General features: G+C 41.3%; 1 protein-coding gene across 1 annotated transcript; it reads left to right on the top strand.

The window, feature by feature from the left end:
• Positions 1 to 318: 318 nt before the first annotated feature.
• LOC109203111 (uncharacterized) lies at positions 319 to 1,543 on the top strand. The gene is made up of 3 exons (XM_019362148.2): positions 319 to 783; positions 869 to 1,142; positions 1,234 to 1,543. Exons 1-3 carry the CDS (start codon positions 479 to 481, stop codon positions 1,402 to 1,404), a joined length of 750 nt encoding a protein of 249 aa, XP_019217693.1. The 5' UTR covers positions 319 to 478; the 3' UTR covers positions 1,405 to 1,543.
• The last annotated feature ends 23,518 nt before the right edge of the window (positions 1,544 to 25,061 follow it).

Here is a 25,061-nt window from a genome sequence, read left to right as displayed (position 1 = left end):
ATGAAGTCATTTTAAACTTTAAATCATGCCTATGAAAAGTCAGAGAGAGGATGACGAGGTGCTGCTGGAAATCAGCTGATTGTAAAAGAGAAGGAGAGAGCGGAGAAATGAGTATAAGAGAGCACGAAGGAACAGTCGGGGTTGGTTTTGCTCTCACTCTGGTGGTGAGCAGAAGATCCAGCCTTAGGGGTCCAGAGTTCGGAATACAGTTTTTTCTGAATGCTTAAACCCTAACTGTGATTCTTATAGCACAATTTCTAAAACTATTAATACTTATAGCAAAACCACTCACTGAGTTTGCAAAACTAATAGCACAAACACTGCTTTGCACTCAGTTTGCCATTTTGTAACACACACTTTGCAAAACTGTAGGCACAATTCACTGCACAACACTCTTTTTGCAGAACTGTAAACACAACTCACTGCTTACACTCAATTACCAAATTTCCAACACACTCCTAGCAAAGGTAAGCTGTCTATGTGGAGTACAATGGAAGGAGCTGCAAGAGTGAGAAGAGTGAGAATCGGAGGAGGCCGAGGGAGAGGACGTGGAGGTGAAGAAGTTGGAGGAAGAGGACGTGGAGGAGCAAGAAGAGGACGAGGAGGGGAAAGAGGAAGGGTAAGAAGAGTAAGAAATAGAATAACTGATGACATCAGAGCTACAATAGTGGATCATGTCATCAACCATGGGATGACCCTGAGGGAAGCTGGCCAACAGGTTCAGCCTAAACTGAGCCGCTACACTGTGGCAGGCATCATTAGGACATTTCGAAATGAGAATCGGTAAGTACTTTGTAGCACGGCCATACTCTAATGAGAAACACAACAGTACCATACATGCAAAAATACTGAAATTGTTACTTTACAGAATTGCTAGACGTCCAGATGTTGGAGGCAGAGGCAGAATGTTCACTCCAGAGCAAGAGACCCATATAGTGAACATGGTGATTGCCAATAATGCAATAAGACTGCGCAAAATACAGCAGCGCATAATTGATAATGACACCATCTTTCAAAATATACACAGTGCAAGCATTTCTGCACTAAGTTGTGTACTTGCGCGCCACAGAATAAGAATGAAGCAAATTCCTTTCGAGAGAAACACAGAACGTGTAAAGCAACTGCGATATGACTATGTGCAGGTAAGCTAGTGTCATTGGTTCTGAATTTGGAAGTGCATACTGTAGTGCTGTGCATGGGCCTGATGTGTTGCATTTGTTTTGTCTTGTCCAGAGAGTGATGGAACTAGAAGCAGATGCAATGGGACATGAGCTACTTTTTGTGGATGAGGCCGGTTTTAACCTCAGTAAAACCAGGAGACGTGGCAGGAACATTATTGGACACCGTGCCATCATCAATGTCCCAGGACAACGTGGTGGTAACATAACATGTGTGCAGCTATAAGCCAAAATGGTGTTGTTCACCATCATGCAACCATAGGCCCATACAACACTGCACACATTATTGCATTCCTGGACACCTTGCATGACATGCTCACTGTTCAGAGACCAGAGCAGACCCGATATGTCATCATATGGGACAATGTTAGTTTCCATAGGGCTGCTTTGGTCCGCAACTGGTTTACAGATCACCCATCCTTCATGGCACTCAACCTCCCTCCATACACTCCATTCTTAAATCCCATCGAGGAGTTCTTCTCTGCCTGGCGCTGGAAAGTGTACGACCGTCATCCTCATCAACAGGTAGCCCTTTTACAGGCAATGGAGGCATGTGGAGACATTGACCAGGCATCATGTCAGGCCTGGATACGGCATTCAAGGAGATATTTTCCCCGGTGCCTTGGACTGGAGGATATCGCATGCGATGTGGACGAAATTTTGTGGCCAGACCCAGAAAGACGACATGATGTAGGCTGATTGTCTTTTTTTTTCCTTTTTTTGGTGAAATTCCTATTTTGTGTTCTGACTTTGTCTTGGTTTTGATGAGTGTGAATAAACACCAATACTTGAAGTTTGGATACTTGTATGTTTACATGACACTATGACAAAAGTGTGACCTCAAATTGACATCTGTACACAGAGAATGCAAAAGCCAGATGTGTTTTGTATTCATATCATCAGTGTGCAGTTGGTGCATTGTGTGCTTAGTAGATGATGGCTTGTGTGTACTGTTTGATACGAAAACACCATTTTTACGAAGGTGTGAAGAGTTAATCTAGCTGTATTCACTTTTGCAAGAGAACTACAATGTTTTGATAATTGGGTGACAGGTTTTCTTATTTGTGTGTAGAGTTTTGCAAAAATAGCCAATAGTTACAAAAAATGTGCTTAAGCAATCAGAAAAAACTGTAACAGCAAGTAACACCGCCCGAACACTGTGGACCCACAAACTGGGTTCATCATTTTTGACTAGTATAAATTGAAGAAGACTCGGCTCTCCTTTGTTTCCTACTGGACGTGACTGGACCAAAGTTTTTATTCAGTATGACCCAAGATAAGCCAGTTACTTCATTAAGAGAGTAGAACTCTCAGCCTTCCACTGGGCTGAAACTTATCACCATATGGTGGCCGTAAGATTGACTACAGGTTTGAGACCTGTAGGCTTAATTTTACCAGGTTACAGTAATACTTTGTCATTTCTGTGGTGTAAAGAAGCAAAGGGTTGGAGCAGGGAACACCATTTAGTCAGTAAGTTAATAAAAGCACACAACATTTCCCTGCACATCAAAATACCAGCATGAAGTTGCTGTGAGAGTTTAGGCTGTTTTTTAAGGCCAGTTACTGACCTGTAAGTCCTTTGTTTTGTCTAAACAGAGCTGTAGCAACAAGTTTGAGCTAAAACTAACAGCACAGAGTCAAAGTATGCCAACTAAAGACAGATGAACCTGACTCAGTAAAACATCCACCTTTTGCTTTTTGCTCCACACATTGCAGCCTTTATATGATGATTTAATTTCACAGTTATAGGAATGAAGGAAATAATGTTGCCTACTCACGCTGAGATGTTGGCAAAGTGGATGTTTGTTGTCCAACCTGTGGATAAACAAAGAGACAAAGACACATTTGAACAGTTTCACACCAAAGCTACAGAAATTAAAACAGTGATAAAGAGCATTTGTATTCCTGAAATCTACAAAACTGAAAGCATGTGGTTGAATGTGCTGTGCTCGCTTCTATTGTATCCAAAGTTTATCACGTATTCTCAGTAAAGAAACATTTTTGCCTGAACAATGAAATGTTTCTGTCCACAAAAGATGCCACACAGACAACAATCCACATATAAAATACTTAAATGGAATAAATGATAGAAACAATAAAGAACTGCACTAAGTACAATAAAAGAACTACAATAGAAATACAATATATGCAAAATATATATGAATAAAATAAAAAGAATCTGAGCTGCAAAAGGCTGTGTGTATTGTTAGGGTTCAGAAATTGAAGGAGGAATACAAAATAATGACCACTGATCCGGCCGGGTGCAATTAGACGAAGATTTAATGAATACACGCAGCGTGGAGCCAACACTGTGCAGATTCAGTGTTGAACTGTCTTACAATATTCAGAACAAAGACTTTATAGGGGTGAAATAGTACAGCCCCCTTCTGTTGCCAGGCAGACTCAAGATCTCCTACGTCAATCCAAAACCACGACTGTTCAGTTAACTTTTGACACAGTTTAAAGAACATCGTCTTCGGCTCGAACCCAGGTGCTTCCCCTCAGCTCGCCTTCGCTGTCGCTTATCTCTGGGACATCTGGTGTACTTCCTGGAACAAACTAACACGTACGCACCCAAACGTTGCAATTACAGCAAAACACCTCTCAACTTCTAACCTACTAAAATGATTCTACTACTGTGTGTGTGTGTGTGTGTGCTGTGTTGCCCTCGCTCTGCACCTTATTTGACCTCTCTAACTATATGTGTCTGTATGTGTGTGTATGTCTGTGCATGTGTGATCCTCACGCTGCACTTTAATTGACCTCAGCTTAGGCACCCAGGCTAAGGCCATCCGGTGTGTACTGATCTTGACTTATATGTAAAATATATAAAACAAATGTTTCAATCTAATACAACTACTTAAAACTTAATCAAAGCTTAATCAAAGATATAAATGCATAATAAAATAACCTGCTCTTAGCTTGCACTCAGACTCTGCTTTCAGTTTCACTTTTGCAAAGCATGGCGTTTCCTGTCAGCCTGCAACTCAGTCTCTCACCCACTGAAGTCTGGACTTCAGTGTAAGAATATAAAAACATTCAAAAGCCTTTAAAATTATAGATTCAACTCAACAATTTAAAGTGGTTCTTACTGGACCTGTAATAAAAGCTTAATTGGGTGCCAATATGTTTAAACATCTAAATGCAATATCAATATTAATAATTAATGGAATAGTGGAATATTATATGCAAATAATATCAAATCAAATCAAAATTTATTTATATAGCACATATTAAAACAACAGTGTTGACCATAGTTCTTCACAGTCAGTAAAAGCAAATAATAGCAGCATAATATTTTACTACTCCTGACACTCCCTCTCTTGACGTCTCTTTCAGAGACATCACCACCCCGTTTTCTTGTGTCACTCCTCGGCCCATTCAGCTGCTCCCCCTTCCATCCATGGCATCATGGGCACCGAAACCACCATTCCTAGTTCCACTGCCTTCGCTCTGACCCTCTCTAGGCGTCCTCTGACTTAGCGAATCAGACAACCTCAGGTCACCTAAGTGGTCCAGTCATAAACCGCCAGCTCCCACTTGAGAACACTCATGCTTGAGGTTAATCACACCAAAGTATCAGTGAGCCTAAAGTTGGTCAGAGGCCGGAGAGAATGAGAGGGCGAGCTGAGCTCAATCAGCACTCCTCCCTCACCCCTGAACCCACTCACACCCGGTGAGAGACCCCTTGCACTAGTGAATCTCCAGTGGTCTGTCCTTTTTCTGAGTCCCTCTCTTGTGAAAATCTTCTCCTGTAAGGTATATAAAAAACACTTCCTCCCTACTACGGCTTCCCTACCTTATATCCACCAATTGTTCTCTTTATTCAAACCTGATTCAACCTAATGTTACTCAACACATGAACCTAATTACGTATCCGGTTTTTGACTTTTATTTCTATATATTATTCAACATTACTCATCATTTTAAAACTCTGTATTGTTCTCACATCTCTGCATATGCTTCCGGTTGCTCGCCTTATCTGATCATCAACATCCTGTGCACAAAACTGTCGCTGCTGCAAGTGCCTTAACTCTCATCTAAAGCCACCTATCACAAAAAATCATCATAAGCGCCTATTCTACTAAAGGATCAAAGAAAAAACAACCACTTTAATCAACTAAGTGTAAGCATATAATCAATTACTCCTCAATAAATTTCATCATAGCCAAAAGCTCCCTAGAAACAACTTCTATGTGTTAACCCTAACTTCATTTTTTTTTTTTTAAACTCACATTTCTTTCCTCCTTTCGGTTCTTAGTATAACATTTTATTTCATTCTGCTGCTCTTAAAGTAATGATACATTCTAATTTATACTATATCAGACTTAACCAAAATATATAAGCTATCTCCGTTTACTTCTGTTTTAAAGCAAAAAACTTGGTCACTTCAACAAGCATTGGTTATTCTGTAACTGCATTTTATATACTAAGACTTATGTAAAGCTGCATGTGTTATCTCAATATTTTACATGTCACACAGTTTAGTTACAAGCGAGACTCCTATTCAGTTCCTCTTTTCTGTCACTTGTTATTGGGCCAACTCAAATTCAGTTAAAAGCTAAATGAATTTCAGGCCTTTTGCCTGGAATCAATACTGTCATGTGTGTTTATGGACTCTATATGTCTGTAAGCGTGTGCAATCCCTCAATAACTCATATCATCCTCACAGTAGATTGGCTAATCATAGCGATAACCAAAAGTTTTTGACCCTCAAGAGACGACTTTTTGAGCCACAACTCCTTTAAAGGCACAGAATGCAATGTGTATGAAATCATTTCTAAGTATATAATCTTCAATGCTATTCATTTGGGTCAGTAACACTTTTACCATCCTCATAAAAAGCTCTCCTCTACCCTAGAAATAAATCTATTTAATATCTGTTTCTAAAGCCTACATTATAACAGCTTATTCTAAAAGTCAAAAGAAATCACACATTTTCTGCTCGTAAAATCTTCACTAATCTTCCCCGTTATTATTATTATTCCCACAGTTTCCCTTTAAGTTTGGTGTACAACTTCTTATGAACACTAGCAATCTATCTTCTAAACCGAATTCAGTTCATTTTAATCCTTTCTTTAGAATTAACAATTTCTGCCTCAGTGCTACCATATCTAAATTATCAACAAACCCCAATAGGTATAAAGAAATCGTACTAAAACCCATTTCAATCCCCCTTTTTATTTGGACTTCACATGTGTGTCCAAATAAAACTCAAAATGCATCACCCGGGCCTAACAAATTAAAAGGGAAAAAAGGTTAGTCATATCATCTCTCCAAACACTCCAGCCATCCTCCTCTCAGGTATTTTGCTCCGGCCCTAAAAACCTGTGTTCAAGGAATAAAATCAATTTAATCATCATGACCCATCTCCTCGACTCCTTGCTCCTTCGAAATCTGGATCCTTGGAAATTCCTGGAAACAAAACCTGTACTTTACATTTCATAACCAACTCCCCCTTTATGAACCAATCTGTGTTATAACACAAATAAACTTAAAACAGAACAGTTATCAATCATGTGTTACCTCAGTTAATGGTAACTTGAGTTACATCAAAAAATGTTTCCCTTTTAGCATTTAGCATTTTATAATGTATTAACATAATCTAACCCCAAGTCAGTAAAACAGAAATTTTCTCAAAGCAACTCAAAAATCAGCCTCCCCAGAATTAAGTCTTCCACTCGTCCTGCTTATGACAAAAGCAAGACAAACAGAAGAAACCATCCCCTTTCTCCTTCTGGCATGACAACACGTCTGTCCACATTCATGCACATATATTGTCCACATTGTCCACATGTCCACATTTATTCATTCCCTCTTTGATCCAGTCACACACATTCACTCACTTTTCACACAAGATGTTTTGCTGATACTGGAGCCTTCTGCACAATTAAACAGATACTCCACATTAGCAAATTGAGCTCATTCATTTGTTTTATTCTATTTTTTAGAAAAATAATTCTTTATGCTTTTGACTGGATTGAATCGCTACAATCCTTTTGGACAGAGACTCACAACCAATCAGGTCCCCAGAAGTAACCCTCTCCTCAGCCAATTATAATCTGGAGAAGCCCACCTTATGTTCGTTCTCGGAAATTTTGTCAGCGCTGTTAGTTCACTCTCTTCCAGGCCTGCTTAGAACAAAAATGAGAAAAAAGATAGCTGATTATTAGCTCATCAAAGTACAAAACAAAATCACCTGACAGGTTCTTTACGTGCACTGTTACAAAAATAATGGGCCCTTTTAGACATGTCCATGTTTATTAAAACTCCCTCTATTAAAGTAAAAACAACAGCCCCAAAAATCTGAAACAATCTTAAATTTCACCCGTTCAATGCACCCTGTACCTCATCACAAGCTGCACCATTCTGCACACAACAATGTCTCAGGCTCAGACTCAGCCTAAGATATAAACCCATTACAACAACGTATCATCACTAAATTATAAATTTCCTGTCCAAATCTGCACCTCTGAACAGACCTGACCACCGTAATCAATTATCCTGTTACTTTACCATTATATTTGTCACCCAATAATCCTCCTTAGTCACTGCTCTGTTTCCTCAACTGAAAGCCTCAGTCACACTCGCACACAGGAAGTGTCTTCGTCACCACTCACTCCCTTGTCATATAACTTCTTTTGAGTCAACTTCAAGCTTTAAGTCTATGTTATTAAACATTCACACCATTCTATCACTCATATAATTAGCAAACTGATCTTCATTGCGTATGCTTGTGTTCTTAGCCAGGTTTAATCAATGTCTATGCATTAATCTTCATGAACTTGTCTTTGTCTTCTTAAGGTTAATGCATTTTCTCTTTGTGTGTATGATTGTGTAAATGTTTCTTTTTTCCTTAGTTTTCAGACTCCTTCACAATTCTCCACTTAAACAGTCAGTTTGCTCTTTTCCCCAAATGCTTGCTAACCCAAATTTTCATTTCCCACCTTAAATAACAGCATTCCTTGTCTTCAGCCACGAGTCAGAGCTTGCTTGTGACGTTCAGGAACACACAGCTGTAAACGACTCAACCAGAAATTTACTGAACATGTCCAGTAATGTTAACCTACAACTTTCTTCCGACTGCTGCATCTGGAGAATTGGTCCAGGTCTGCTTTGCTCCTAAAAATAACAAAACTAAAACATTTTCATTATTATCATCAGTGCTTAAACGACCCGTTTCTCTCTCTCTGGTCACACATACCAACTTATGTCATGTATGTAAGCATGTTCTTCCTTGCGTTATGTGGTCATGTAAATGCAGTGTAAGCTGTTTTTTTCCTTGCATGCCTTCATTGTGTTCTTCATTGCATTTTATGTATTCATGTTAATGTACACTACGTGTAAGCTGTTTCTTCATTGCATCTTTTCTCTGAGTTCTGGATTCAAACTATCTCAAAATAATTTCGCATGTAACAATTTGTGCATGTGTGTTTCCTATTCATTGATATAGTTGTCAGTTATTTTCTTTCATTATTTTTACCTTTTGTATTGTTTACCTCTTTGTTGTGATGTGGTGGACATCCCTAAACCATCATGAGTTCCGGCTTCAATTTCAACCCAATTATACCCTGTATTCTTGCAGTCAAACTCGTCCCGGCTTCACCTCTCACTGGTCCTTTTTCCTTCACAGTGTCCTGTGTGGCCTTCAAATCTCCAGCAAACACAGTCTGTTTCTTCTCTGTTTTGATCTTTCAGTATTCTTCTTTTAGATTCCAGCCCTGCAAAATATCCCGTTCAGTGCCTTCAGTCTTATTTTCATTTGCTCTGTTTTCTTCTCCATTCATCTTTTCAGTCTTGTCTTCCAAGATTACTCCAAGCATGGCAAATATGAGAGTCAAGCAGACATATCACACTGTTCTTCACCTGCAACTGTGCATGTTGCATCACGTGCTTTCTTTCATACTGCTGGACTCATCATTCGTCGTCAGTGTTACTGCCTTCGCTTGCACTGTCTTTTGGCTTCAGTTAATTCTTCAAGTCCACGATGTTCTGTCGGTCTTCATCAGGAGATTGACTGTCCTTTGAGCTTCTTCTCAGTTTTAGGGACAAAGTGAGAGATCAAGCTGTAAAATTTTGAGCCAAAGACTGGCTTATTTTCTCCCAATTCTGTTAATCTATTGTTATGCCGCTGTACTCAAGGTTCCAATGTTGAGAGAAGTCCACCTGTATTGGCACACTAAAACATTCAATTAATATCCTTTTCATTTTTTTTTTATCTTAAAACCTCCATTTGCTTCATCTGCCTAGAGTTTAACTCTCTCTCTCTTCTCTGGGTGCACACTTGTCACAGTGAGTACCTTTTATGGGCATGTAGTTCCTGTTCACTATTTCCTGTCACACACCACAGGCACACATATTTCCTGTTTCTGCAGACTCTGTCTCTCTTTGAATTTCACAGTCTACAAACAATCAGTAATTCTACTAAATCTTGATCTAAAAACAATACACCTTCATTTCACTCACACACATTTAACTAGAGCTCTTTCAAACATCAGAACAATTAACACTTCTTCACACACATCACCATTCTTTAGGTCAGTTTTGTAGCATCAGTCACACAATAATTTCTTAAGTGGGTGTACCAAGTGTATATACTTATGTGTTTTTGAACTGAGAGAAAAAGAAACTCAACCTCTCATAACATCACTCATGCATTTCTTGAATTAAAAGCACTTTCAAACTTTAAAACATCCTACTTTACATCACAAAAGAAATATATTTCACACCTTTATTTATCAATTAAAACCCTTCTACTCACCGCACTCACACACTTAAACTGTGACACTTAAACTTAGTCACTGATCACACATTCACAGCAATTAATTCAAACTCTATTTATACTCTCGTAATAAGCAAAACCAGCCTCTTAGTTACAGGCATTTAGCAATATTGGCAAACAATAGTCATAACGCTCAATAATACTCCAAACCGAAACCAATCTCTCTGCGCGTCACCACTGCTCATTCGCATTCTCACACACACACCATCAGTGCACATCCGGCAGTGCACTGCTGACACAAAGACTCCTCTCACACAAAGATCTCATATTTTATATTACAGAGACGTCTTATAATTACAACTGCAACCGATAAAGTCCCAGACTTTTTTGCAACCAATTCACCGGACCAGCTCCAACCGTTCCGTCCAGGTTTCTAGCCCTAACTTAATTTACAGGTAGCCAAACAAGCGCAGATAGGGGCTCCAACCCCTAGCAATTTCGAAGGTTCCCCAGTTCTTCCCGGCTGTCGACCGTACTAACCCTAGTCGCCGCTAGGTCAAGGATAAACGTCTTTACCCAGGAGGGAGCGTTAATTCTGAGAAAATGCGCTTCTTAACAGACGCCGCTGTCGTTCTAGAAGAATTTAGAATAATTTGAACCAACAATCTACACTCCCAAACAGGAGTAAGAATCAGGCAGACCTATCCTTGTGGACATAGGGGCTCCAACCCACAAAATGACCATCACAAAACAGAGCCAATGTCCAATGGGGCTCCAACCCACAAAATGGCCAAATTCCCTACCACACTAAATTAGCAGCTCCAACGGCTTTTAATTCTCTCAGCGGCTCCAACCACTTTTAATTCTCTCAGTACTGTACTTTATCACTTCCATTATCCGTATTTCAATTTTAATTCTCATGAGATTTTCACCAAAATCAAAACCAAAATCACAACAGACATTCACCAGTAATTTCAGTGAGTCGACTTTAATTTCGTAATGTCCAATCTGGCACACTTTGGAAATTCAACAGGTATGTGCCTTACCTTTGGATAAGCCGGCTTGTCACTCACTTTCGACCACTGACTTGTATCTGGCCGTCTAATCACCACGGACCCCGGATCTCTCCGTCTACACCTCCAAAATCCCCCTCAACCACCGGACGAGCCCCCAGATGTTAGGGTTCAGAAATTGAAGGAGGAATACAAAATAATGACCACTGATCCGGCCGGGTGCAATTAGACGAAGATTTAATGAATACACGCAGCGTGGAGCCAACACTGTGCAGATTCAGTGTTGAACTGTCTTACAATATTCAGAACAAAGACTTTATAGGGGTGAAATAGTACAGCCCCCTTCTGTTGCCAGGCAGACTCAAGATCTCCTACGTCAATCCAAAACCACGACTGTTCAGTTAACTTTTGACACAGTTTAAAGAACATCGTCTTCGGCTCGAACCCAGGTGCTTCCCCTCAGCTCGCCTTCGCTGTCGCTTATCTCTGGGACATCTGGTGTACTTCCTGGAACAAACTAACACGTACGCACCCAAACGTTGCAATTACAGTAAAACACCTCTCAACTTCTAACCTACTAAAATGATTCTACTACTGTGTGTGTGTGTGTGTGTGTGCTGTGTTGCCCTCGCTCTGCACCTTATTTGACCTCTCTAACTATATGTGTCTGTATGTGTGTGTATGTCTGTGCATGTGTGATCCTCACGCTGCACTTTAATTGACCTCAGCTTAGGCACCCAGGCTAAGGCCATCCGGTGTGTACTGATCTTGACTTATATGTAAAATATATAAAACAAATGTTTCAATCTAATACAACTACTTAAAACTTAATCAAAGCTTAATCAAAGATATAAATGCATAATAAAATAACCTGCTCTTAGCTTGCACTCAGACTCTGCTTTCAGTTTCACTTTTGCAAAGCATGGCGTTTCCTGTCAGCCTGCAACTCAGTCTCTCACCCACTGAAGTCTGGACTTCAGTGTAAGAATATAAAAACATTCAAAAGCCTTTAAAATTATAGATTCAACCCAACAGTTTAAAGTGGTTCTTACTGGACCTGTAATAAAAGCTTAATTGGGTGCCAATATGTTTAAACATCTAAATGCAATATCAATATTAATAATTAATGGAATAGTAATAATGATCATAAAAGATAGCAGCAAATAATAGCAGCATAATATTTTACTACTCCTGACAGTATATATAATTTCCAATTGAAAGTGCTATATCAGCATGTGTAGCAGACAGACAGTAGCCACTGTGGGGTCACAGTTATAAACTCCTGTCAGATTATGAGTCTTAGAGAAGGCCGAGCTCTTCGGTGTGGAGCTGGACCTGCAGCCTCTGAGCCTGAGTAAATGGACTGGTTCTTATATAGCGCTTTTTACTCTACATGAGCACTCAAAGCACTTTATACAACTAATTCATTCATCCAAGCACTTTTTCTAAGTGTTAAGTGCTTACTTTCTAACATTCACACACATTCACACCCATTAGTATCTTGCCCAAGGATGTTTGGCATGCAGACTGGTGGAGCCTGGGATCGAACCACCAACCTTCCGGTTAGTAGCTGCCTGCTCTACCACCATCTAACAGAAGAAAGCTTTGACCGAACAGACCAGTCTAAATCCTGAGGGTTTGACTCACTGGGATTACTGGGACATTCTATGGACAAAGGTTTTGGGCCACACCTCTCAGTTTTTGAATCCAGGTGTTTTCAGTCCGAAGCTGGAGAAAATGAAGCTCGCTGCCACACAGTCAGCCTTTGTGAAAGAATGGGTCAGTCTTAGAGCTCACTGAATTTGAGTTTGGTGCTGTTTGTCAAATTTATTCCCTCCCAAATATTCCACAACCAGCCATAAGTGCTTTTACTGCAAAGAAGGAACACAATAACTCCTCCATGAAGTGACAGAGTGAGGTCACTGCACATTTCCTCTGGGACTAACATCAGCACAAAAACTGCCCCAGGAACGTCATGAATAGAATAGAGTAGAACAGCCTACACACACACACACACACACACACACACACGCACGGTGGCATCACTGTTGTAACTTGTTCGTTTGTCTTTGTGGGTTAAATGTGTAAGCTGCAAACTTGAATCTGAGCTACTCAAATATTTTTCCTTCAAGAACAGAGGGCAGGAAAACTGTGGGAACGCACTCTCCTTAAAGATAATATGTCAAACTCTGTTTCCATGGTAACGATGCTGCACAGAAGCAATTAACAGAAAAAGGAAAATACAGAAAAAGCTGCAGAAGACCTCTGGGACTGTCCTTATTTCAACTCTGACCCTCAAAGGGCCTGAATGTGTGTGTGTGTGTGTGTGTGTGTGTGTGTGTGTGTGTGTTGTAAGGAGTAGGAGGATATTTTGCTGCTATTATTTGCTGCTATTTTTATAATCATCATTACCATTTCATTAATAACAGTGTTGATACTGCATTCAGATGTTCAAACATATTGGTGTCATATTAGCCTTTAGTACAGGTCCAGTGAGAACCACTTTAAACTGTGGAGTTGAATCTATAACCCGAAATGCTTTTGAATGCTTTTATAATCTTAAATGTTTATATGCAGACTGCATTGTGAAAGAAAGTATACTCTGTGCCAAAATAAGACAGGAAACTACATGTTTGCAGGGCATGCTTTTGCAGGAAGTGAAACCGAAAGCAGAGTCTGAGTGCAAGTTATTTTGAGCAGATTATTTTGTATTATCTTTTATGCATCTATATCTTTTGTTTAAGCTTTAAGTAGTGGTATTAGATTGAAACATTTGTTTAAGACATTTTTACATTTACATTTTTATACATTTTACATATAAGTCAAGATCATCACACACAGGATGGCCTCAGCCTGGTTGCATAAGCAGAGAGGTCAAATAAGGTGCAAAGCGAGGGTAACACATGCACACCCATACATGCACAGACATACACACACACCCACACGCACACACATACAGTAGTGAGTTCATTTTTGTAAGGGAAAGTTTAAGCATGTTTTGCTAGGGTTGCAGTTTTTATGTCGGTGGATGTGACGGTTTGATGCAAGTACAGGATGTCTAACAGCTATGTCATCGCTGTGGGTGCAGGGACTGCACCTGGAAGAAGATGGAAGCAAATGTTCTTTTAAAATGTGTCAAAAGTTAACTGAGGGTTTGTGGTTTTGATTTGACGTATATTTGTATTGTGTATTTGACGCAAGAGGGGGCGTTCTAATACCCCGATGCATAAAACTGTATTCTGAAGTTTCGGAGACGAGATTTTGATGCTGTCTGCGTACAGGGTCAGCTCATTCTCCCACGCGTGTGTTTCATTAAAATCATCGTTTGACTCCACCTGGCAGGGTCAGTGTGTTATTCCGATTTCCTCCATCTCTCCTTGACCTAAAATAAACCTTAACTGTGTGTGTGTGTGTGTGTGTGTGTGTGTGTGTGAACTATTACTTTCAGAGATGTTACTGACCTCAGAATCAATTGCAAATCAGAAAAAACCACAACCCCCCACACACTCCACATGCAGTCCAGCATGTTTGTATCCCATAAAGCTGCATAGAGCTGCAGGTCCTGCTGGCCTGGGCTCAGGCTCCTCGTCCATGGCAGGGAGATGCACAGTAAAGAGACTGCTGGTGAGACTGTCATTGTAAACTGCACTCATCTCCTCAGGATCACATCAGACTGGTGGATCTGCCTCTGTCATCTACATCTATGCTTCACTGATATTTTAAAGGTGCCACTTTTCATTCCCCAACCTTTCCTTTTCAGCCCTTTTGTGTTTACACACCACTGTTGCATGTCATTAACTTACCCAGTTTGCTGTTGTTCTCCGTTTTGTGTCCCATCATTCCAAACAGTCACAGCAGAATGTATGAAAAGCTTAAACCAAGCAGAAATGAGCGAATGTGGGAAAATGCTGAAGGTTGTCTGTCACTGTTCCAGTCCTGTTTTCAGTTTTATGGGGGTAGTTCATTTCTTACCCGGCTGCATCACCATGATGAGTTATGCTGCAGTCCTGGCCTGCTCTGCAGCTGGCTCTGTGTCTGATTAGAGACCACTATATAAACCAGGGGTCTCAAACTGAAATGAGCTGAGGGCACTGCTGGCACTGTCGTCTCATTGGAGGACACTTTCATATGAAATCATTTCAAGAACTTATTTTAACATTGCATTTAACAACAAACAACTCCTCCCTAACAACAACAGTCACTTCAATCCTCTGATCTAAGGAAACACCACCTGCCGAACAATTCTAGAGGAAAGCATCACCCTTCTTGGACGATCCCCCTGAGCTCTGTGTCTGAGGAGAAACTTCTTTTTCAGTTGGTTTCAAATAATTTTACACTCATGTTTTTGTTCTACACGCATGAGTATGATTCCAAAACAGGTTGTGGACCTTTGCACGTATATTTGTTTGTGCTTTTAGAGTTATTCTGTACTCAGAGGCTCGACTTCACCGTGGGAGGTCTTGTCATGTCTTACTTTAAACGTGGACTCATCAATCGCAGACATGACAGACTGAGAAACTCTGCTTTCACTCCAGAACGATACATGAACAGTGAATCTCCTGAGTAAACAGAGGCATGCTGCAGTGTGGAAAATCCTCCACACACAGACGTGGCCTCTGTCACACTGTGATTTACTGAAATACTGCCCATTCCAATTAACAAACCATCATTCCCAGTCCCAGACTGCTTGTGAATAACAAGAACATGGAGGGAACCTACGCAGACCACCACCCTGACATAACCCTGTCATGTTTCCCAGTATTGTTACCCACTCGTCCCAGTGGGTCCCAGTACACGGCTGCCCACCTCCTGAACCTGGTCCTGCCTGTGGTCTCTTCATTTAAAAAGGGAGTTCTTCCTTCCCACTGTCACCAGCTCACGGGGGATTGTCTGACCGACACCGTTCACACTCCGCGACCTTCAGTTAGATAAATGGAAGAAAATAGTTGGTGAAAAAGTTCTTAGAGTCTCGGCTTAGAGGTCAATATTTCCATTTTTTTGTGACACTACAGCAAACAAATAATAATTTATCCCAACCATGATAAGTATTTTTTTTCTGTTTCTTTTCTGCTACAGAAAAATATGAAATAATAAAAAAACAACAACTACTAGATACAGGTACAGACTGAAGTAAAAGTTCTTTGGTTAGAGCTGGAAAACATTACAATACCTGGATTAGGGAACAGTTGTGGCGATATCACCTTACATACACCTTTGGGACATTTTTATAGTTGCTTGAGCTGTTCTTAAAAAGCTTCAGTTGTGTGATCATGTAACAGTTCAACTTTGAGAGGAGTGTAAAAGTCTTAATAGAGCCCCTCAGACTGAAAACCATTCACTCGTGGATGTGGGAATCCTATCCAGTGGGACCGGCACTGAGCAGCCTAAATAAGGATGGATTGTATGCCTCCTGCCTAATTGTTTGTTAGCCCACTGTGGAGTGGATCCACCACCTAAATTTAAAGTGACAGACCCCCCACTAAACAAACACACACACACACACACATACAGGTACACACACTTCTCTTTAAGTCTGCTTCTGTCTGTAATCTTCTACTTTCACATTTTGTATTTTATGTCTGTCAAATAAGAAACAAACACCTCTCATCCGAGGAAGCTAAAGTAACCTGTGCAGAGTTCTGCATCAACATTGGGACTCCGACTGCACGTCTCCATGGTTGGTGTTAGAACCAGAAGCTTCCTGTGACTATGAGACCTCTATATTACTTGCTGCTGGTGCAGCAGCAGCAGTCCTGACAACTAGTATGTTGGTTAATTTCACATAGTTAATTTGCTGAATTCACTTTTAGTTTATTTACATTTTTCTCTCTTAGCTTTGCAGCTCTGCATTTCCACCACTTCTTCCACACTACCTCACGCACAGAAAAGGTAGGTGAGGGCCTGGTTGCAATAAGAGATTTGATTAGGCATTACAGTGTCATAATGAAAATGAATGAATGGGCTGCTGTCAGCGCATGTAGGGACAGTGCACAGCAGCCCTTCAATTATCCCATCAGCTGAAAAGTGTGTTGACCTACCAGGCAAATGGGCGGCATGCCAGATTACCAGTCCAGCCCTGTGCAGCAGTGAGCTGTATACTTTAGTTTTATTCCATCAGCCTTACAACACTGACCTTTACCCAAAGGTCAAGCACTCCTAAGAATCAGTCTGTCCAAAAAGACTCACTAACTGAAGTCATTTTGTTAACTTCACCACTTGTCCACCTTCAAATGATCTCTCACTCTCTGTGTTTTGCTCCTTCATATGGATGTGATTGCTTTTAGTCCCTTCTCTTTACTCTCATCTTCCCCCTCAGTCAAGGCCACCTGTCTCTCCTTTAAGGCTTTCAAGTCTTAACAAGCCAATTAGGAGATGTGATTTTTTTTTCTTGCATCCACTCGGCCACAACACCTCCCTCTCTCTTTTTCAATCTTCTTTTTTAGCCCAGTCTTTAGTCTATTTTCACAATGATCGCTTAGAATTCCCTCCACTCTTCAACATTAATTCCTCCAATCTTCTTTTCTTCACTTGGTCTTCATACATTGGCCTTCTTTGTATTACTGCAGAGCATGTTTATTTGTTTTAATGACGAGGATTGAAGAAAATGAAAAGTTATTCTTTCCATGGAAGATGGTCAGAATTTTATCATGCTTGAGCTAAAACGTCTTAAAAGGGACAAAAACCCATCAGTTCACTTGCACAGTAATAGGGACTGACTGTCCTCTACATATTCATCCATCCAAGTTCTTGATGGTTTAACCTGCTTAGTGTTGAAGAGAGGTACGATATTATCCCAAATGTCACTGGACATGCAGTGTACACCCTGAATGGATGTCAGACCAACACATGGCTTAAACGGAGTCGCCTACAGAGGTACCTGTGCTGCATCCACACATACGAGGGTTTTTTCCTTATTGTGTAAATATCTTGACCAAATGAGAGAAATGGTCTCAGTGGAAGGTTGGCTGTCAAGAAGCAATCAGTGGCAGCAGGTCTGATGCAGTGATAAATTCAGTTTTGAAGTTTTTGTTTTTTGAAATCATTGTCAATATATTTTGAGGAGGTTAGGAGCGGTGCAACAGTGACTGCCTGAGCGATGGTTTGGGGCTGCAGTGGTGTTAGAGATCTTGTCAGAACTGTTGCAATGAGAACAAAAAAGTTCTGTCGAATTTTAATGGTGTATTTGAAACATCTGCTAGTGTAATAAAAGCATAATAGAATAGGAAAAATCATGGCATCAGCCATGCGTTGGCCTCCCTAGAACTCAAAATTAAGGTTAAGGTTAAGTTTACTTTATTTATACCCACAGGTAAATTTGCTTTACAGAAAAATGCTAGCATTTGACCTTCACAAACACACACACCTAATGAAACCTGACAAACACATATTTTGTAATTAAACAAAATGAATCAAATCAAATTAACTCTTATTGAGTTCAGTGACAGCAACAGGGACAACGCTGTTTTTATAACACTTTGTCATCTGGAACTAGAAACTAGAATTATTGAAGCGGTGTGAATTTACCTTGATAGAGACCCGAGCAAAAAAAAGAGCTTTTTGAAGCTCCTTCAAACACGACTGCAAACTGTGCTCCACTGTCAGATTAACTATGTTTGCGTTATATCCCCTATCCTTATTGTTCAGTCTTAAGTAACACCTTATTGCAATGAGAATCTGACACTGACTATGACTTAGATACTTTGTTTAACCAAGACTCAGGAGGAGATGTACTGTATGTGGGAAGATTCTGGATGTTGGAAAATTCCAAATGGTTCAGATTTGTCATGTGGTAACCTCTCCAGTGATCAAACATTTAACGTTTAAAACATTTCTATAATATTGAGACAGTAACAGTGAAAACGTAAGAGATGATTTAACCATATTCTTTGGATGGGTGAGTAATGTCCCTCACACAGAGGCTCTCACTTGTTACTAAAGATATAAAAGACAAACATCTAATTCCCTGCAGCGCTCGCAGAATCGAATAAAACAAATCAGCCCTGCAGACACACACACACACACACACACACACACACACACACACTGCAGTCAGCTTCAGCAGTTCCATATACTAGTGTGTGGTTGTTGCCAGAACAGCAGTGGGCTGAAAATGAGACAAATCACTCCAAAGTAATGATGACAGGCTCTGGGTGCCGTTCATTGGAAACACCTCATCACGCAGAGAAGCTTCATTTGATATAACCAATAGTTGGTTACCTGGTTTTGAAATGTATCTCCAGCACTTCACAGCACTAAGCTATGAATGTCTTAACCACCGGGTAATTATTAAACGTCTTAGTTACCAATGAAAGAACCTGTGTTTCTTTGAAGACTTAAAATGTATTTACTTCAGAATGCAATAATACAAAAAATCTAAAATAAAAGAATAGAGTTTGTTGGGCCCAGTGATGTACTGAGCCTTAACAGTGTTCTGATCTATACTGGAGCACGAAGCACAGCAAGTAGTGGATCCACCTGTCAGCAGGTACTCTGTTAGCCACAAGAAACAAAACTCAATATATCCTTCAATCAGTCGAGTTCCCCCAGGGTACGTTTGCCTTGTCAAAATCTAATAATACACGAGTTAAAGTGGAAGCGATCTCACTCGCCTTACATCTCGGAACAACATTTTCCCATGAAGGCTGTCGGAATGCCTGCTTGTGTTCACTTTGTAATATTCTGCCATCTTGTGATGACAGCCGGATACTGTCACAGCTTACTTTTCTTACCAAGCATTGAGTCATGGGTGTGGTTACGACCTGTTATCAAAGGCTGGGGCTTATCAAACAAAGGACAAAGCAGCATTTTTGGATTTTTTTGCACATGCACATTTTGGTCAATCTTTGACTGAAGACCTGCTACCTGTGGGTCTGTCAGCAGTGAAGACGTCTGCTATTGGTGAGGACTTGTCACAGTCCTGGGTCAGTATTCGGGTTTTTGTCTCTCTGTTCCATGGTTGCTCTGTCTCCCCTTGTCAGGTCCGTGTCTGTTTCCTGTTTAACTTTGTAAGTCTGTCTCATGTCAGTGTGTCTAGTTTGGCTTCCCCTGATCGTATTGTGTTTCATTACTCCCAGGTATGCGCTCCTCCTGTGTCCCATTCCCTCATTATCCCTCCGTGTATTTTAGCCCTGTGTTTCCCTCAGTCAGTGTCGCATCGTCCCCTCACGCTGTGCGTTTCCTCCGAGCTACACTGGGAACACAGGGAATACAGTTTGCTGTGTCAATAGCATTCAGAGACCAGTTGATCAAATCCATAATTCTTTTAGGTTTTAGAGAACGACAGTGAGAGACTGTTCCAGGGAAAGTAATGCACACGAGACAAGACAAGGACACAGAGGCTAAGCAGGGAAGATAAGGGTAGGGAGGAGAGGAGAAAAGTGCGAGGCAAAGAATCTGAATATGAGATTGTTCACAGTGTTGGCTCCAGACGATCCTTAAACATAGACTAATCAAAAGCCACAAAATCTATCAGAAGAAGTGCAAATACGATCCAAAACAAATGCACAGAATTAAAAATTACATATTAAGAGCATTTTTGCCACCTTATTCTTCCATATTTGAAACTGGTAGTCTTATGGGCTTCTCACATTGGAAGCAATTCCCTGTTCACGATCCACCCACCCTGGTTTTTGTCAAAGACAACAGAATTAAGTTAAGTACTTTTTTAAGATATTTTTTATCATATAGTTCAGGAGGAGCAATGATCATAGTCTCAGTCTTGTTGGCATAAAACAAGATAATTGCTACAGAGCCAATCAATAATTAGGGTAAATGGTGAATGCAATAGACTGATTCTGATATAGCACTTTTCTGCTCCACCTGAGAACTCAAGACGCTTCATACAACTTGCCTCAGTCATCTATTTATGCAGGCACTTTTTTTCTGTGCTTAACTGGATAATTTAATTCAATCATACACATTCACACTATGATGGATGTATCAGAGCTGTGAACTGTGACATTCAGTTCAGTTCAATTTTATTTATACAGCACCGAATCACAACAACTGTCACCTCAAGGCCTGTCGTAAGGTAGACCCTACAATAATAAAACAGAGAAAAACCCAACAATCATATGACCCCCTATGAGCAAGCACTTTGGCGACAGTGGGAAGGAAAAACTCCCTTTTAACAGGAAGAAACCTCCAGCAGAACCAGGCTCAGGGAGGGGCGGGGCCATCTTCTGCGACTGGTTAATTGATTGATAATACTTTATTTATCCCTAGGGAAATAGTATTAAAGGCTGCCAGACGATCCAGTGCCATCATGAGCACCCCTTCCGACCATACATAGAATACACAAACATAACATTGGGAAGACAGGTCAGAGAGGTACGAAAAAACAATGGAAATACAGAATACATGAGGGATGAGGAGGTTGCGGTGAGGGGAAGATAATATATGATTCAAAATATGATTCAATTCAGAAAGGTAATAAACACATGAGTAAAAAAGGTGACTGAAGAAGAAACACCCAGTGCATCATGGGAATCCCCCAGCAGCCTACACCTATTGCAGCATAACTAAGGGAGGATTCAGGGTCACCTGGTCCAGCCCTAACTATATGCTTTAGCAAAAAGGAAAGTTTGAAGCCTAATCTTGAAAGTAGAGATAGTGTCTGTCTCCTGAATCCAAACTGGAAGCTGGTTCCACAGAAGAGGGGCCTGAAAACTGAAGGCTCTGCCTCCCATTCTACTTTTAAATACTCTAGGAACAACAAGTAAGCCTGAAGTGTGAGAGCGAAGTGCTCTAATAGGGTGATATGGTATTACAAGGTCCTTAAGATAAGATGTGTGGTGTATTCATAATTGTCCCTGGTACATTTGTTGTATGGGCTGAATGTGTTCGACTGTGTAATTACGTGTTACGCACTGGCAATTCATGCCGGGAGGCGGTAATAAAGTAGGAAAAGAGTTGGTCTTACTGCACGCAGTTGTCCCGCGTACTTATTCCGATTCAGAAGGTGGAAAAGGAAATGCCAAATGACGACGCAGACGATCGTCCGAGGGCAGGAGTTAGCACCGCGGCTAGCACTCCAAGTGCTACGTTTAGCATCCAACCACCGGAGCCCTTTGATTTTTCCAAACCACACGAATGGACAAGATGGGTCCGTCGCTTCAAGAGATTCCGTCAAGTAATCTGTCTGCGAGCTCAGAGGAAAATCAAGTGAACACTCTCATATATTGTATGGAAGATGTCCTGAGAGGACTAAAGTTAAGTGATGTAGACCAACGGGACTATGCTAAAGTGAGAGATAGCTTCCACAACTTTTTCATTGTCAGGAAAAATGTTGTTTATGAGCGTGCACGTTTCAATATGCGCAAACGAGCCAAATGAAACTGTTGATGCATTGATGCTGATAAGAGACAGAATAGTAGTGGGATTGGCCGACACAAGGCTGTCTGAGCACATGCAGATTGAAAAAGACTTGGACCTGGATAAAGCTATAAATGTGGCCAGGCGGTCAGAAGAAATCTAAAAGCAACAGTCAGCTTTGAGAAGTGAAACACATGTGATGCTAGTAAATGTGAATGCAATTGACAGAGTGATAAAAAAGCATAACAAAACAAAGTTCAACATGTTAAAAAATAAAACTGTCAAAACACAACAGCAATATAACAAGAGACAAAGTACCAAATGCTACAAGTGTGGAGGCTCTCCACATCCGGAACTCGAGTGCCCAACAAATGATGCAAAATGTCATTTATGTGGAAAAAAGGGTCACTAGAGACAAAACAAGACAGTACAAAGTATTGAGGAGGAAGAGGAGCAAGGTCTCTTCCTAGGCTCAGTTTCCAGTGATGCCCAGGCATGGTCAGCCAACATACAAGTGAAAGACGCAAAAAATACTTTCAAACTGGATACTGGAGCAGATGTGACTGTAATAGCTGACTCAGACTTGTCAAAGATTTTTGCTAATGAACACAGACCAGTTCTCCAGCAGCCAGAAGAACCTTTGTTAGGCCCTGGGAAAATACCACTCAACGTTGCAGGTTTTACAAAGCTACAGCTCAACGATGGAGCAAAACAGACAACAGAGAAGGTCTATGTTGTAAGAAACCTGAGCATTCCACTGCTAGGCCTGCCTGCCATTACAGCTCTTGGCCTGCTGGTGCGAGTTGACACGGTTTCAATTGACACTTTGAAGACTACTTACTCTAAACTTTGCAATGGTCTAGGGAAAGTGCAGCGGGGTTATCACATTAAACTCAAACCAAACGCTGTGCCGTACTCGCTCAAAACTCCGAGAAGGCTTCCTCTGCCTCTCATGGGAAGCGTAAAGGAGGAACTCCAATGAATGGAAGAGCTTGGTGTCATTACCCGAGTTGAGGAACCAACGGATTGGTGTGCCGACATGGTTGTTGTTGTTCCAAAGAAAAACAGCCCTAGGCTGAGACTTTGCATAGACTTTATCGGACTAAATGAGTATGTGTGCAGGGAAATATATGTGCTGCCATCGGTTGAACAAAGTCTCGGAATGCTTGCAGGAGCCAAAGTGTTTAGCAAACTGGATGCTAACATGGGCTTATGGCAGATTCCCCTGTCCGATGAGTCTGCCAAACTCACCACCTTCATCACACCCTTGGGGCGGTTTTATTTTAATCGCCTACCGTTCGGGATCAACTCAGCGCCCGAACACTTTCAGCGCACAATGGTGGAGGTCACTGAGGGTCTCGAAGGAGTGGTGTGTCACATTGATGATGTGTTGGTGTGGGGACGTAACCATCAGAAGCATGATTCCCGTCTCCATGCCACACTACAAAGAAAAAGCAGGCATAACGCTGAATGTTGAAAAATGTAATCTCTCCCAGAGCAAGGTCGCTTTCTTGGGTCACATCATAGCGGATACAGGAATCAGTCCAGACCTGAAGAAAACGGAGGCAATTACAGAAATGACGGAGCGAACTAATGTGTCAGAGTTGTGCAGTTTTCTGGGCATGGTGAATCAAGTGGGCAAGTTCATCCCCCATTTAGCTGAAAAAGACAAAGCCCTGCGAGATCTTCTTTCCAAAAAGAATGCATGGTACTGGGGAACTGACCAAGCGAGAGCTTTCAAAAACATTAAGAGATGCCCTGACCTCACCCCCAGTGCTTGCAATGTATGACCCCAACAGAGACATTAAAGTATCAGCAGATGCTTCATAGGCTCTCGGAGGAGGCGGACGCACTTTTTCTCCTCTCCCTTATCTTCCCTGCTTATGTCCTTGTCTAGTCTCGTGTTTTTCTTTGTATTTTCCCTGGAACATTCTCTCACAGTCTGTTCTCTAAAACCTAAAAGAGGAATTATGGATTGGATCAACTGGTCCCTAAATACAATTGACACCCCTTTCTCAACGAGAAGTTTGGGCTTGGGTGAGCCTGAGTGGTCAAGATATCTACCTATTCGGAACCATGGTAACAGGGTTCTGGCTGATCGGAGCTGGCTTGGCCCTGACTTATCGAAGAATTAAGAAAGCAGAACCGGCTGTTCAAACCCCCACAAGGCTGCCCGCTGGGATTGGAACGATGGGGGAGGCGTGAGTTTCTCAAAATGGAGAAAGTCAGCACAGATAAGATCTTGGAGAGGCTACGGCTGCTGTGAATACTCAGAATAAGATCTCTGACTGCAGACTGGATACATCTTGGAAGGGCTAGCCCGGAATAACATCTCTGGGCGCAAAATTGGATGACATCTCGGGGAGGCACACTGCCGTGAGTTCTCAGACATTGGCTCCTTGAGCACAAGAAGTGACAACATCACAGAACGCAAGTATGGCGAAGCTCACGGCTCTCCAACGGGAGATTGAGAGACCAGTGTTGGACTGTAGAACTGCTTTGAAATTCATATGAGCTGTTCGGACTAAAGTAAAAAAATAACATCACTTATGCGGATACCCCTTTGGCGCCAGCTGCAAGGCTGGAGCTGAACAAAACACCCTGATAACGACTGTGCTGTGTTTAGTCTGTTCCTTCCCATTCCATGCAAGGCCACCTGGGTTGGCTGGAAGACTGTTTACTTAGCCTGGCAGGGCGAAGGACACTGTCTCAGCTGAACTCTGGACACGCACACACATACATATACTGATACCGATAAGCACTCACCGACGCATCACCCTCCCTACCCCAGATCCAATGCCACCTCCAACACTTACCTCCCCTCTGATGTGGACA

The sequence above is a fragment of the Oreochromis niloticus genome, linkage group LG8, assembly GCF_001858045.2.
Source record: "Oreochromis niloticus isolate F11D_XX linkage group LG8, O_niloticus_UMD_NMBU, whole genome shotgun sequence".
NCBI classification, from domain to species: domain Eukaryota; kingdom Metazoa; phylum Chordata; class Actinopteri; order Cichliformes; family Cichlidae; genus Oreochromis; species Oreochromis niloticus.
The sequence above is the reverse complement of the archived record's forward strand: the minus strand, read 5'-3'. Positions and strand labels throughout refer to the sequence as shown.